The sequence below is a fragment of the Sebastes fasciatus genome, chromosome 7 (genome assembly GCF_043250625.1).
Source record: "Sebastes fasciatus isolate fSebFas1 chromosome 7, fSebFas1.pri, whole genome shotgun sequence".
NCBI classification, from domain to species: Eukaryota; Metazoa; Chordata; class Actinopteri; order Perciformes; family Sebastidae; genus Sebastes; species Sebastes fasciatus.
Genome location: NC_133801.1, coordinates 11100742 through 11114617, shown reverse-complemented (window position 1 = coordinate 11114617; position 13876 = coordinate 11100742). Strand labels below are relative to the sequence as shown.

The 13876-nt window shown below is 41.5% G+C and overlaps 1 protein-coding gene across 1 annotated transcript; it reads left to right on the top strand.

Annotated features, from left to right (window-relative positions):
- Positions 1-444: 444 nt before the first annotated feature.
- Positions 445-13497, top strand: barx2 (BARX homeobox 2). Its single transcript, XM_074641524.1, has 4 exons — positions 445-1039; positions 6291-6600; positions 9907-9991; positions 11097-13497. Exons 1-4 carry the CDS (start codon positions 853-855, stop codon positions 11382-11384), a joined length of 870 nt encoding a protein of 289 aa, XP_074497625.1. The 5' UTR covers positions 445-852; the 3' UTR covers positions 11385-13497.
- The last annotated feature ends 379 nt before the right edge of the window (positions 13498-13876 follow it).

Genomic DNA, 13876 nt, shown 5'->3' with positions numbered 1-13876 from the left:
CTGGCACTTAAAGTTTTTTTTCAGTGCGAGTCCAAAGTTAATATCGAATAGATTAGATTGTGTATTGTATGCCTAAAGCGATAAAATAAGTTATGTGTTAAGTTAATTAGAAAACAAGTCAGACAATCAATAGTTCAATTAATGAACTGATCAAGACAAATAATTCAAATATAGCGTTTGAAACAAGGACTCGATGTTGGGTGTAACCTCTAATGGACGTCTTTTGATTTCATCTGAAACTTTGATAATAATACCAGATTTAAGATAAGACTATTTGTATTGATTATAAGGATGTTAATTTTTTTATTTTGAAAATATGACATAATTCTAGCACAACTTTTAGAGTCGAATTAACAAGTTGTACAACTAAAAAAAAAAAAAAAAAAATCAGAGAGAGAAGCTTTTGGTGGTGGTGGGAGTGTTTGGGAGGTGCAGCCATGTGTATACAGTAGGTTTCTGCTACAGAGAGAGAGAGAGAGAGAGAGAGAGAGAGAGAGAGAGAGAGAGAGAGAGAGAGAGAGAGAGAGTAGATGTAGCAGTAGAGATGATGCGTTCAGGCCACGGATGGTTTATATAGCAGTCAGTGTGGGTGTGAGCGCACAGAGCAGTCATTCCTCATTCCCACTGTGGCGCTCAGCGCAGCTCAAGTTGAAGGCTCCTTACTGATCTCCACGACACGTCAGGGAAGAAAGCTCAACTGCATTTCGAAAGAGAAACAATGAATATTTTTTTATACGCATGAACTACAGTAGTTGTAGCGCGGTTCAACCTGCATAGCCTCAGATATCAAGGGAACAAAAGCAGCCAATTGCAGCAGCGAAGAGAGCGCACGGTGCACTACAGGGACAGATCATGCACTGTCAAGCCGAGCTGAGGCTCTCCTCCTCCGGCCAGCTGAAGGCTGCGAGGCGGCGCTACAAGACTTTCATGATTGACGAGATTCTCTCCAAGGAGACTTGTGATTATTTCGAGAAACTTTCTCTCTACTCGGTGTGTCCTTCGCTCGTTGTACGGCCGAAGCCTCTTCATTCATGCTCGGGTAAGAGGAACTTTTTTTTTTTTTTTTTTTTAAGTAATTAAGAAAATAACAAATAAGAACAAAAATAACTGCAATTAGCAGATTTGTGGGAAAACAAATAAGAAGTCATTTGGAAATGTTACGCACATTTACGCATGTGCGTAAAAGTGTCAAATCTCATATAAGATTACTTTCGTTAGCCTATTAATGTACAGTTTTATTTAAATTCGAAAGAGATGAAACACTTTAATGGCGCATGGATCAGTCCATCTTGTTGCTAAATAATAATGAATGTGCTGCTAAAGACGTGTATATCCAGAGGACAGATGGTCATTTTGTAAAGGGTTATGTATGAATAATTGTGATGTGTTTTTTTTTTTTGTCTGATGTGTCTTACTTGTCTGTCTGTCTATGGTAACAGCATGTCTATTGCATGTGTATTTTTTCTCAAACTGAGCTGCAAAATTAATTTCAGTGCAAACTGACAATAAAGTTGTATCGTATCAGGACGTGGATTTACAGTGCAGAAACTTTACATCCTATATATCAGATGGGTGAAATATAGAATACATTGTGAAGTGTGTGTGTGTGGTCGCTTATTCTGGTGTAATGACAATATTTGTGCAGCGCCATAAAGTTGTAGGCCTAATTAGTTCTTTTAAAATCACAACTCCCTGTTTATTCAACCATGCATATATGGGGATATTCATATTTGTAACAATTTACAACGCATCATTAATTTATCACCTTCAGGTTTGCATCAGAAAAGTTTTTTGTTTCCAGGAAGCAGTTAAAAATGAATCACAATTAATTGATTTAAAAAGTTGCAACACCTTCCTCACTGTGTACTGTGTACATAAATCACTGCAGCTAAGTGTTGAACATCAAAGACATGCAGTAGAGTGAGTGAATGTCAGTGATGCTTTAGGGCTTTTGCTTAACTGATGAATGACTGCATTAATAAGTCGTTGTAGTTACACTCAAAGGTCAGTGAAGTAGCAGTGGGACAGATAAAAAAAAATATAAAGAGTAAAATCCCTCTCTGGAAGCCAGTACTGTAGTCTATCTCGTCTAATTTCATTTAATTAATACTGTTATTCTTTTTAACCAAAGGCCTTCTCTGATGAGTTTTGCTGCTGCTGGACATTTGCAAATGGGAGGATTGTATCTTGTTTAGTGTAATACTATGACACAGAAATGTGTGTGACCTAAAGTTGTGCATGAAAAAAAAGGTGTCATTTACAGTGTGGCTGGTCATATCATCATACAAAAGATCAATTATGCTGCACACTGATTTATCTTAATTGATACGGAAGGAAATGTAGAATGGAAAAGTACAAATTAATGATTCAATTAATACACTTTAATGCTAATTCCTTTGAATGATAATCACTCTCCTTACAATTTTTACCATCCCATGAAGTGCTTTCTCTCATTTCCTGTTCAGTAAGATGCGTATCTAGATCTATAGATAGATAGATAGATAGATAGATCTATGGATAGATAGATAGATAGATTAATTTTGCAGCCCATTATCTGTTTCTTGTACTTGCTGAAAATGACCAAAAATAGTATGACAAAGCTCCAAGCTTATCCTGTCAAAACAAAGCATCTTGACTGATTCTCAATTGCAATTCCAGCTGAATCCAAACAACTGAAAGGCTACTGCACACTCCAGTAACCATTAGGATAATTGCTCCAAAGTCTGAAATAATAGCCACTGCAATTTGATGATGACAGCGGTGGGTGGATAAAAATAGGGGGAAGCGATTCCCTCATCCCTCTGATATGGATTTGGTGTATGCGAGGGGGCACTACGACTGGGCTTTGGCACCCCTCTGTTCGGATGGATAGAGTAACCCGCCCTGCATATCAGAACACTGTGCCCACCACTTATTTGTAGCAGCGGGGGTGTGAGACACAGTATATTCCCTAACATCAATGGCTTTTAGTGCTGCATATAGAAGTTGGCAGGCTTGCAGGTCCCGGGCCAAAGAGAGGCGACTGGCCCTCTGCATGGTGCCTTAACAGTGAAAGTTGACTTCTTGGCTGTGCAGAGGAAGGGATGCTATGACCTGCTGCTACCAGCGGAGGCCGCTGACACACAGTGATGCCAAAAACGCTCCCTGAAAGAGTTGACAACTATTAAATTGTTTGTTCTGTATTGTTTATCACCGGTATACACACTCAAACAACATAATTGCCTTCCGTTTTTTTTGTGCTCTGACACTTTTACTGTGAAATACAGACCATAATGTTGAACAGTAAAAGAGCTAATTCCCTGTCAGTTAAAGCAGGAGGCCTGACCTGCTGAACACTGAGCGACGTAATGGCAGGTTACAATATTTCATTTGGAGTCCCATCTCTCAGCAGGACCCAGGGCAGGGCTTTTAGTGGTGCTTTCTGTAATAGGTGAGAGAGATTAAGATCAACTGTGGTGTAATCTCACTTGACAGCATGATGAAAAATACAAACACACACACAAAAAAAAGCAGGTGTGTGTGTAGCAGCCCGAGGGCCGCTGCGTACTGGTTTGGTACTGTCTTAGAGGCTTATAGAAGAAGTGAGCAAAAGGAGTTTTATCCCATCTTAAACCCTAATCCGCTGCAGACAATAAAGTTTCCCATTAAGCATAAAGCCGGCTTGAGAAGTTTGATTACATGTCAACACACACATGGACAAGTATGCACACACAAATGCGCGCACGCGTTCCATCTTCAGTTAAGGATAATGTTTGACAACCTGTTTGTCACCTCCACACCATTTCTGCACAACCACTGCCATCAAATGTTTCTATCTCGACAAAGGCATCAGTAATAAATCAGATGTGAAAGGAGTGGTGCGGGCGGATTTCAGCTGTGTGGATCAGGTTTCAGATGAAATAGTTAATGCTCATGTTTAATGTAACGCTTGGGTGCACAGCTTCAGCCGGAGAAGTTTGTCAGCGTGCTTGGGAAAATACTATGACAACAGAAGTCAACAAGATGCTCCTGACACCTTCCTTCTACCATTCGCTGAGAATTGGCATTAAAGTGCTCCCATCTGTCATGACCTGAAGGTGTGAAAGTAATTAAAACAGTTCGTTAGGACAGATAAAGAAGCTGTGTGGCCTGTTGCCCTTCCCACCCAGACAGTGTTGGATTTGCGCTCAGAGGGCAAGGCCGACAAAACAAAACAAAACCTGTTTAATTGAGCAGCTCCCTAGCTGTCACCACCGTTTATACCCAAAACATGGCAAACCTTCATGTATACTTGTCGTAGCTAAGCAGTGAATCATCCATTTCATCATCCCATTGACAAAAGAAAGGTGTAGATGATCTGATAGGGAGCAGACTGATGCAGGAGATTCATTTGATAACTCAGAGAATCAATAGAGCAAACTGTTTGATATCAAAAGGAATGCTTAACAATCGGCTCTTCTTGATCTATTCTTAGCAGCTATGTCTTCTGTAATGGTCACCATTAGCACTTGTGCCGGCCCTTACATTCCGACTGTGATTATCAAGAGTATCAGTGTGCTTTTTGCAATAGGGCTGAGTTGTGCTCTTGCTGCTACTCAAACAGTTTATTTGTAGACTATTGACAGGACACTGGTGCTTGTCAACAGCATGTCAGAGACACAGCTTTGCTGTCAGTGGAAAGTCACAACGGCTGACATTTCCCTCTTTGCTTTCTCTCTCTCTTTCTTTCTTCCTCTCTCTGTGGCGCTCCCTCTGAAGGACTGTCCTGTCCGGAGACAACTTCAAGCTCTCTGTTGACAAGAGATTTCCTGACAATCGTGAAGACAAACCAAGATGTTTCCCCCCCCCATCCAGAATGACACTTTCTCCTTTCACTTTTGTACCTAATTCGATACACATTCATGTGCAATTCCTCCTATAAAAAGGAGCTCCGACATTAAACCAGATGATTCACTGATATCAGAAACATTTACACACCTGATGTACAGAGAGAAAAACGGCGAGCAATATAAATGGAAAGGTATAAATGAAGAGGAAGAAAAAAAGGTCTTGTCTAGACTTGTTCCAATAGCAGCAATCTCACGTTGGAGGATTAGTGATGACCTCAGCGCCTCACCATGATGTCATGATGAGCCCAAGGCAGTGTCTGGTGTGTGTGTGTGTGTGTGTGTATGTGTCTGTCTGTACATGAGTGAAGAGCAACTGTGCCTACCTGTATGTGTGCTTTTATGCTGTATTTCTTTTCGTAAACAATCAAGGAGCAACGTTAATAAATCAAAGTCTGACTTGTGGTCTCCTGTGGGCATTAGTGTCTGTGTACGTTTCGTTTCTGTGTGTATAGGTTGTCTGTTGCTGTCGATGAGGAGATTAAGGACACAGATCTGCCACAGACAACCGGGAACACACATATTGTGTGTGTCGGTGTGTGAAAACCTCGTATTTTCTCTGCTCCATTGCAGCCTTTTATCTCCCTCATCTATATCTCCCACCTCTACTCCCATAATCCCCCCTGTGTCCTTTCTGCTGCTCCATATCAGCCCGTGCCTCACAGTCTGCACTGTGCTCAGTTGGCTTGTAAATTTTTGGTGAAGGGGTCGATTTTATATTTGAAGCCGTAAGGGTTTTTCTGGCAGATATTATATTCACTTTGGTTGACCCAGCTCATCCTCTCGGCCAACCTCCTGGTCTCCCTCCCATCTCGGCTCCAGACAAGTGTTACTTTTTATTGATTCTGGCGTCTTGCTGCTTCTGTCTGTGCTGATAAAGAGCAAAAAATGTGTGTGTGTGTGTATGAGAGTACATACATGTGCAAGAGAGAGAAATGTTTATTAGCTGAACAGTGTTTGATTTAGTTTTTGGGGCTTTTATTACAGCTCATTCTGTGTCTGCCTGCATGTGTCCCTGTGTGTGTATGTGTGTGTGTGTGCATGCACACTGCTGTCAGACTCAATGTGTGCATGTGGCTTTGTGTCGGGAAGCCAGTTATTATTTAACAACCTCTGAAAAATAATCATTCATTTGAAGGGGTTCAGAGGAGTGGTGTAAAACACAGTCTGCGTCATTGGGATCACAGCCCTCTACATGGACGAGGTCAAAAGCAAAACACTTTTCACAGCAAACAGGGCAATTAAAAATGAACCTGTCTTAAGCAATTACAGGCGGTCGATAATGGTACAACCGGGGTGACTGAGAGGCACATAAGAGCTCACTAAAAACTCAGAAAGATATCTCATCTTTCTCCTTTTTTTTTTTTTTTCCTACACTGCATTTCTCTGTTTCTGTCATCTGACGCACTGTCTCTGCTCTTCCAGGCTCTTCGTCACTACGTGCCTACCCTCTCCTCTCGGTGATCACGCGGCAGCCCCCCAACCTGCCCCTCCACCTCCCTCAGCCGTCGTCTCCGGGCGGGGTCCCCTCACACCTGCTCTCCCCGCAGCATCTGCGAGGCTCCGAGCCGTCGCCCAGCCAGACGCCCCTCAGCATCAGCAGCGAGTCGGACACGGAGCGCAGCACGCCCCGCCTGAAGAAGCCGCGCCGCAGCCGCACCATTTTCACCGAGCTGCAGCTCATGGGCCTGGAGAAGAAGTTCCAGAAGCAGAAGTACCTATCCACACCTGATAGGTCAGTACCGTTGAAAAAACTCACATCTGATTGGATAGGCAACAACTCATAAAAAGCCAGTGGACAACTTCCATGTCTGAAAAGTTGAAAAGCCAATGCAGAAGTGCCTTGAACTTGCATTCTTTCTAATAGCCAGCAGGGGGCGACTCCTCTGGTTGCAAAAAGAAGTCTGATTGTATAGAAGTCTATGAGGAAATGAGCCTACTTCTCACTTGATTTATTACCTCAGTAAACACTGTAAACATGAGTTTATGGTCTCAATCACTAGTTTCAAGTCTTCTTCAATACATCATGATGTTCATTTAGTAAATCATGGTCCCATTTAGAGTCAAATAGACCATAAAACCGGAATTGCTTTAGGGCGTGGCTACCTTGTGATTGACAGGTCGCTACCACGGCGTTGTCCGGTCTGGGAGTTGTCCGTGTTTTCGTCTTACAACTTTAATCCTTTCACAGTGTGTTTTCATTTCATGAATGTTAATTGTAACCATTTCGGTCGCCTAAAAATGTCTTATTCAGCGTTCGGTTGTACTTAGGCTTCAAAACAGCAGTTCACAAACCAATGAGTGACATCACGGTGACTACGTCCACTTCTTATATAGAGGTCTATGATAAAAGCACATCAATAAAAAATGCTCAATCATGCCTGCTAACAACGATTTTGTTACATGAAAGAAAGCAAATCACTGGAGCGTTAACGGTAACTAATCCCTTAGTTATTAAATTTCAACCAGATGTAAAAAAAACAAAACAGTGAGGCATCACTCAACTGTGACTTTCTGATAACCTGCATACCTGGCATGGAGTGCATTTTGAAAGTACAGTACATGCACAGGCACAAATGCACATTCGCAAAGCCACAATTGCAATTATCAAGCCGTGGTTAACCTAACATCATCATTTTTTGATTTATCCCGTGGGGAATGTCTCGTGTAATGTGAATTGGTCTCAGCCAGAGCATTACCTCAGCAGTCTAGTTGAGACAAGAGTAACGTTTTAACCCGGAGTCCTCAAGCAGCACTAAGCCCCGACAAAGAACCCACTGCCTTATTCAAGAAAGCAGAGGGACGGAGGCCAACACAAGCAAACAGAAATGTATTACACTGATTTACTGCCAATCATTTCACACATGTGCAGGTGTATAAAAAGTACATTTTGACAATAACATGAAGTAATCTACATGTTAATATCTGTGTCTCAAGTTCCATTCTGTGGGTCATTTTTGGGACCTGACATGAGGTCAGACTGTATTTTCCAGTTTTATTGTACGCCTCACTTTTATATTTGGCCCGCAGGCTGCTTTTCCATTATAACCCAGAATAGTATTGAACCATATATGCTGTAAAAAGCTTTCATTCACATGCGCAGTAGGAATTTCAAACTGCTTGTGAACCTTTGCATCAGGCAGAGATTGGATGTCTGTACACTCCACCCCTATTACTCACCCATGTTTCAACTGAACGTAAATCAGCGGTGATTAAAAACACCAATAACTGGCTTCATGTACAGTACCTTCATGCATTTAGAGTCACAGTCTCGCACATTGTGTCCTATTTGCAATGTATCTGCTAACTACATCTAATCTGAAAAAAGACATTAGCATATTTGGAATAAAGCAGATTTATTTGTCATCCCATTTACATCCCATCCGTGGGGAAAACTCCCACGATGCATTATTAAATATATCACATCTTGGCATGCCGGGAGCCACTGGAAAGGCGCCATGCCTCATCTTAAAGCAGAAGCCCCGAGGCTGAGCACAACTCAGTGATCAAAACCAACCACCATTACGAATGGATGTGCCAAAATACTGTGTCCTGTCAAAATATCCGATTCTGACACGGTGTTGAAAATTAATTAAATACCCAGCTAGCGGTAAAACATCAACAGAGAAAATCCCCCTTTAAAGCTCCACATCAAAGGTGTGGCGTGCTCTCCACTTTGGTTTGTTGTGATCCAAAGATAACTTTTCTTTTCTCTCTCTCTTTTCTTGGCTTGGAACCTCTGCGGTTTCGAATTGAGGCTATACGCACGGGGGCGAGACGAACCAAAATATCCCTGAAAAAGACTTTTAATTATTTATATCATAGAGCAATAATGATTTTCATGCCACTTCAAATTATAATAATTAGTGTCTTAATAATCCTCACTGTCAAAATCATCATCATCATCATCATGAAAAAAGTTTTCAGTTACACCCAAGATTCCCTTGTGAAAGGTGTGAGAATGGAACAAAATGGCAGTTTTGCAGTAGCCTGGAGGGAGTAACTCAAATACGGTTTCTATTGCAGTGTGTGTGTGTGTGGTTTCTCTCCATTCAAAACTAATGACCATAAATAAGAGGGGTGTTTTCCTTTTCTGCAATTACTTTTCCTTGCCTCCAGTTGTTGAACTGCTACAGACTGGAGCACGCATGATAGGGAAGTTTGATAGACAGCTTGATAGCCTGTGTGTCTGGTGTTTTCTGAAGCGCAGACACATATACGCACACAAAAAACCACACACAGCCCTTTTGCCGCTCTGCTTTTTAGATTCTGTTCACGCCTTTTCTCCGTCTCGGCTTCCACTTTCACCATCAAATGAAAGTCAGTTCCTTTCACTGGGGGCTGCTGGTGGTAGCGGTGGGGGTGAGAATCCCTTCATCTGACTGTTAAAGACTGAAGAGCAGGGAAGAGGAAATCTCATTTAAAAAAAACAAAGCCCAGATAACCGCTCTTTTCCTTTACAAATGGATGCCTTGTTCACTTTATCTGTCCCTTCCTGAAGTATTACATTACACACCATCCAATAGCCCTATTAGTCATGGATCAACACATGTGGTGGATGCATTCAGAATTTCCTCCCAACAGCCCCAATCGTCCAGCGACAAGCGCAGTGATTGGATTACTGACCTCGGTACAGATGTTTCAATTCAAGCAGTGTTTCCTGAGCTGCAGGTGTACAGTGTCAAACTCTACTAGCTACTAGCAAATCAGCTTTGATGTGAGATTCAAAGACGTCTTGTACTGTACTTAAGCTTGCAAAGCTGGCAACCTCTAGGCATGATATACTAGGTGAAAAGGTAGAAACCATAATTAGTGTCAAGATTCTTATCATTTCTATATTTTCCTGTCAGTGGGAGTAAAAAAAAAGGCAGAGACGGATTCTACGTGGTGCTTTTGGAACAAATGCTGATTTTTAAAGCATCTGAATAATATGGTTTATATCGCCGGTTCAGGTTAAAGAGGACCCTAATTCAGAAAGTACATGAAATGTCATGGAAATGTCCAGCTAATGTGTAGTTTGTTTTGTTTTGTGATTTTGCAGGTTAGACCTGGCCCAGTCACTTGGTCTCACACAGCTCCAGGTGAAGACATGGTACCAAAACAGGCGTATGAAATGGAAGAAAATGGTAAGAGACACAGCATATGGGAACAATGATTGTTGAAAATGGTAAATGGACTTGCATTTATAAAGCACTTTTCTAGTTTTCCGACCACTCAAAGCGCTTTACACTACATGTCAGCATTCAACCACTCACACATAATTCATACACTGATGGCAGAGGCTGCCATACAAGGTGCCAACCTGCCTATCAGGATCTAATCTAAATAGTCATTCACACACCGATGGCTCAGCCTTCGGGAGCAATTTGGGGTTAAGTGTTTTGCTCGAACCGCCGACCTTCCGATTGGTGGACGACCTGCTCTACCCCTTGTAAAAAATGTCTGTCATTTATCTTTTCCGTCAGCCTTAAATGGACTATTTGTAACTTTCAGAAATGCTTGTTAACAGCGACACCTGTGGCCGTGAAATCAACGAAAGTCAACGTCGGGCTCGCGCTTGCTCGCTCTAAATATACCTGAACGAGCATCGCTCAAAACAGTGAGGCGACACACGTCAGCTAAAAGCACAATATCACTCTTTATTTCAGCTGCTTGGCAGTAATGTTAGCTGACCAGACGAAGGTCTCTCCATGAACATGATTTAGATCTGATCCTAGTGTTGGCTTTTCCTGCCTCAGTGCAGGCTGAGGCAGCGGGGCTCTGCAGCGTGGCTCCCTGCCCTCTCCGCCCGCAGCCGGAGAGCAGAGGAGACACCGGCACCTGGTCGGTAACGAGACAATAACGTTTCTCTCTGCAGAGTACATTTATACGCTTAAAAGTTACAAACAGTCCCATTAAAAGTAAATTTTTTTCATCCAAAAGCGTGGTTTTGATTTCAGTGCTAACTCACTGTTTCATGTAATGCTGATTTGAACTATAACAGTAAGAGAGGCGAATGGTCAGCGTGACAGGACAAGAGGGTGTGACCGATGATGACGGCAGGGAGAGCAAAAATGTGGGTCAACAACTCAGAGAACAAAAAAGACCTGAAATCATTAAAGATGAATGAGTTCACGAGGGGCAGCCAGCAGCAATACGTCTTCTCTTAATTACTGTAATAGCAAAGCATTGCCGTTGACTGCTGCTGCCATTTATAACCGGCCCCCTAAGATTGTCTCTGTGTTTTTCTAGGTGCTCAAAGGAGGTCACGAGGCCCCGACCAAACCCAAGGGAAGACCCAAGAAGAACTCCATTCCCACCACGGAGGAAATAGAGGCCGAAGAGCGAAGAGTGAAGGTGGAGGAAGAGGACAGGATGAGGAGGGCGACTAAGGAAGCAGTGCTGGCTCACGGAGGAGAGGCGTCTCAGCTCGAACCTCAAGATCTCAGTTCAGAAACTCACAATCCGGCCGCAGCGATGGAGGGATCCGAGCGAGAGCCGGCGCCCCTGGTGCAGCCAGAGACTCACGCCGAGAGCTAAGCGAGAACAAAACAACCAAAGACTGATGCCAACCTGAAAACAAATAGTGCCTCAGGATCACTGTAAAAAGCCTGTGTGGTGTTTAGAGCCATTCGCTTTAGGGATGTGACTGGAAACATATTGCTGGAATCCAATCTCTACCTAATGCAGCCTTTTTTATGTTTTTGTGTATTAGAAAATGTACCGTAAGAGCTAAAAATGCATAGACACTGATTGCACTGGTAGAAATTTGGCCGTTAAAAACTGTATTTGAGCAGGTCCCTGCTATAAGGAGTGTACATCTGTCAAATCCAAGGTCAGGTGAGTCAAAGCAAAACACGTATCACCACATCACCTTATTGCGCAACCAAGAAAGATCAAACACAGCGTTTCAATCCCCCCAAGCTGCCTCACATAGTGCATGTGCCAAAATATCAAGATTTGCCTTACTGTGGTGTCTCTATGTATCTATGTATTATAAATCACTTCACTGCCAAAAATATTAAATAGCTACAGTGCCTTGTTGGTCTCAGAGGAAAGCTTTTAAAAATAACTATCAAATGCAAGTATATTTTTTACAGTGTACAAGTGCCGTTTTTGGAGACAGAGTTGTAAAGTTTTGAAGAACACTTCAATGTTTACTTTGGAGTTCTTCTGCACTGCTTTAAGGCGCAAATGTGTTCATTATTTGGTCAGTAAAGCTTGCGTTTTTATTTTTTCAATCTGAAAAATCCATATTTCTGCCAAGCCATACACTGTATCATACTGTAGAAATGTGTATAAAGTATAAAGTATATGGTCTTTCGGATATATATGTAAAACAGTATTTTTACCTGCTGTTTAATTGGATTAAAATAGTTTGTATGTATAATGTTACTGCCGTCCCGGATCTTTTTTCTCCTTTCATGGGAGTCAGGATGACTCTGCTTTCAGCCACGAGGCCACTAAGACTCTTAAACTGTCAGAGATTCTCAGAGGGCATAAATCAAAGCCGATGCCAAAAGATGCACGGCAAACGCTGAACATTTAAAATCTCAGACCTGTTCAGCCTGCAGGGTTTTCATGAGTACCCCAATCAGTATGTTAGACTTGCATTAACATAACACTGTCTTCAACTGCCTGTCACTGACTTCTTTACTTTCTCACCCTCTAAAACATTTGTAATTAAAGAGTTTCACTTTTTGAATTATACAGATTTATTTTTATTTGTTATTGTTTCATATGAAAAGTGCAGTATTTTTCTGATGTAAATAATGCTTGTTTGGTAAGCTTGTTTTTTTTTTAGGTTTGTGTACAATCATTTTTACTATATACAAGTGTGTGTTTATGTATTTAAATACACTTAATAAAATAGCAATCATTTGAATTCCACTTGGTATTATTTGGCGCAATTGCTTTGAGTTTTGCTCGACAAAATCCTGTTTTTACCATCTATTGTAAATGTCAAATGCTTCACACTGATGCTGGTTTCGCACGACGCAACCAGAAATTCAACAAACTGCTGATTTGTGTTGGTGTGTCTCTGTATTGAAAAGAGTTCAACAACAAAGTAAAGTCGGCTACAGGTCAGATGTACTGTCACGTCATGCTAAGTGTGTGTGTTTAAATCAAACAGTTACAGTAGGCCTGGCAGGTTGAAGTTCAGGCAGATCCATTACTGAGGAAGCTTTGAAAGATGTATTAGCCGTAGTCAAAGTTCGTCATAAATCACGGTCAAGAGAACAAAGCATTTAAGCACTTCGTGTTGTGACATTTATCATCTTTATCTGTAGAGCAAACAAGATGGCCTGTAGTGCACCTGAGGGCTCCTCTGTGACCCTGACTGAGTCTGAAGTGTATTTTTAGTGCCTGATACCGGACATGGATGGTTTGTAAAGCAAACAGTGCAGGTTTACACTGAGTTATGTGTACTGTGCTTTAACACCTTGTGTACACATTCAAGGTATGCTTCATATGTGTGCATTCAACGACAGGAGCTCCCACACTTATTGGAAGTACGATTGAACATTTTACTTTTTCTGTCTTAGTGAATAAATTGGTTTATCAAGGAAAATGTTGTAAAAATGAGCGGATTAGAATGACATTTTTTTTTTTTTTACTTTTCTCATTAAAATGTTTTTTTCTTTGCAATACATATTCGTTGATGCAGCATCTTATTCTTCCAGTTTCAGCCTAATTAGAAGCATAATCAGCATAATTGGTGAGTGTGATTACAATAAATGTGAATATTATGTACATACAGTATATGAATTGGATTTGGTTTAGATCATAGACTGTATATAAAGATGGACGATAGCTCCCAAAAAGTGAAGCCAAAACATTTCGATCGCCCCCTGGTGGCTGGCTGCAGTATAGGTCATAAAGCCCACCCCCTCCCTGTCAAAGTACACGTCAAATAAATTTTTCCCGAAGATGATTTCTGTCATTTTAAGTAGTTCTTATCACGCTGATGTATGTTCATGTGTTCATTTTTCTGATAAGTTTGGTTTTAGTCAGTTATTTGATGCTATAAA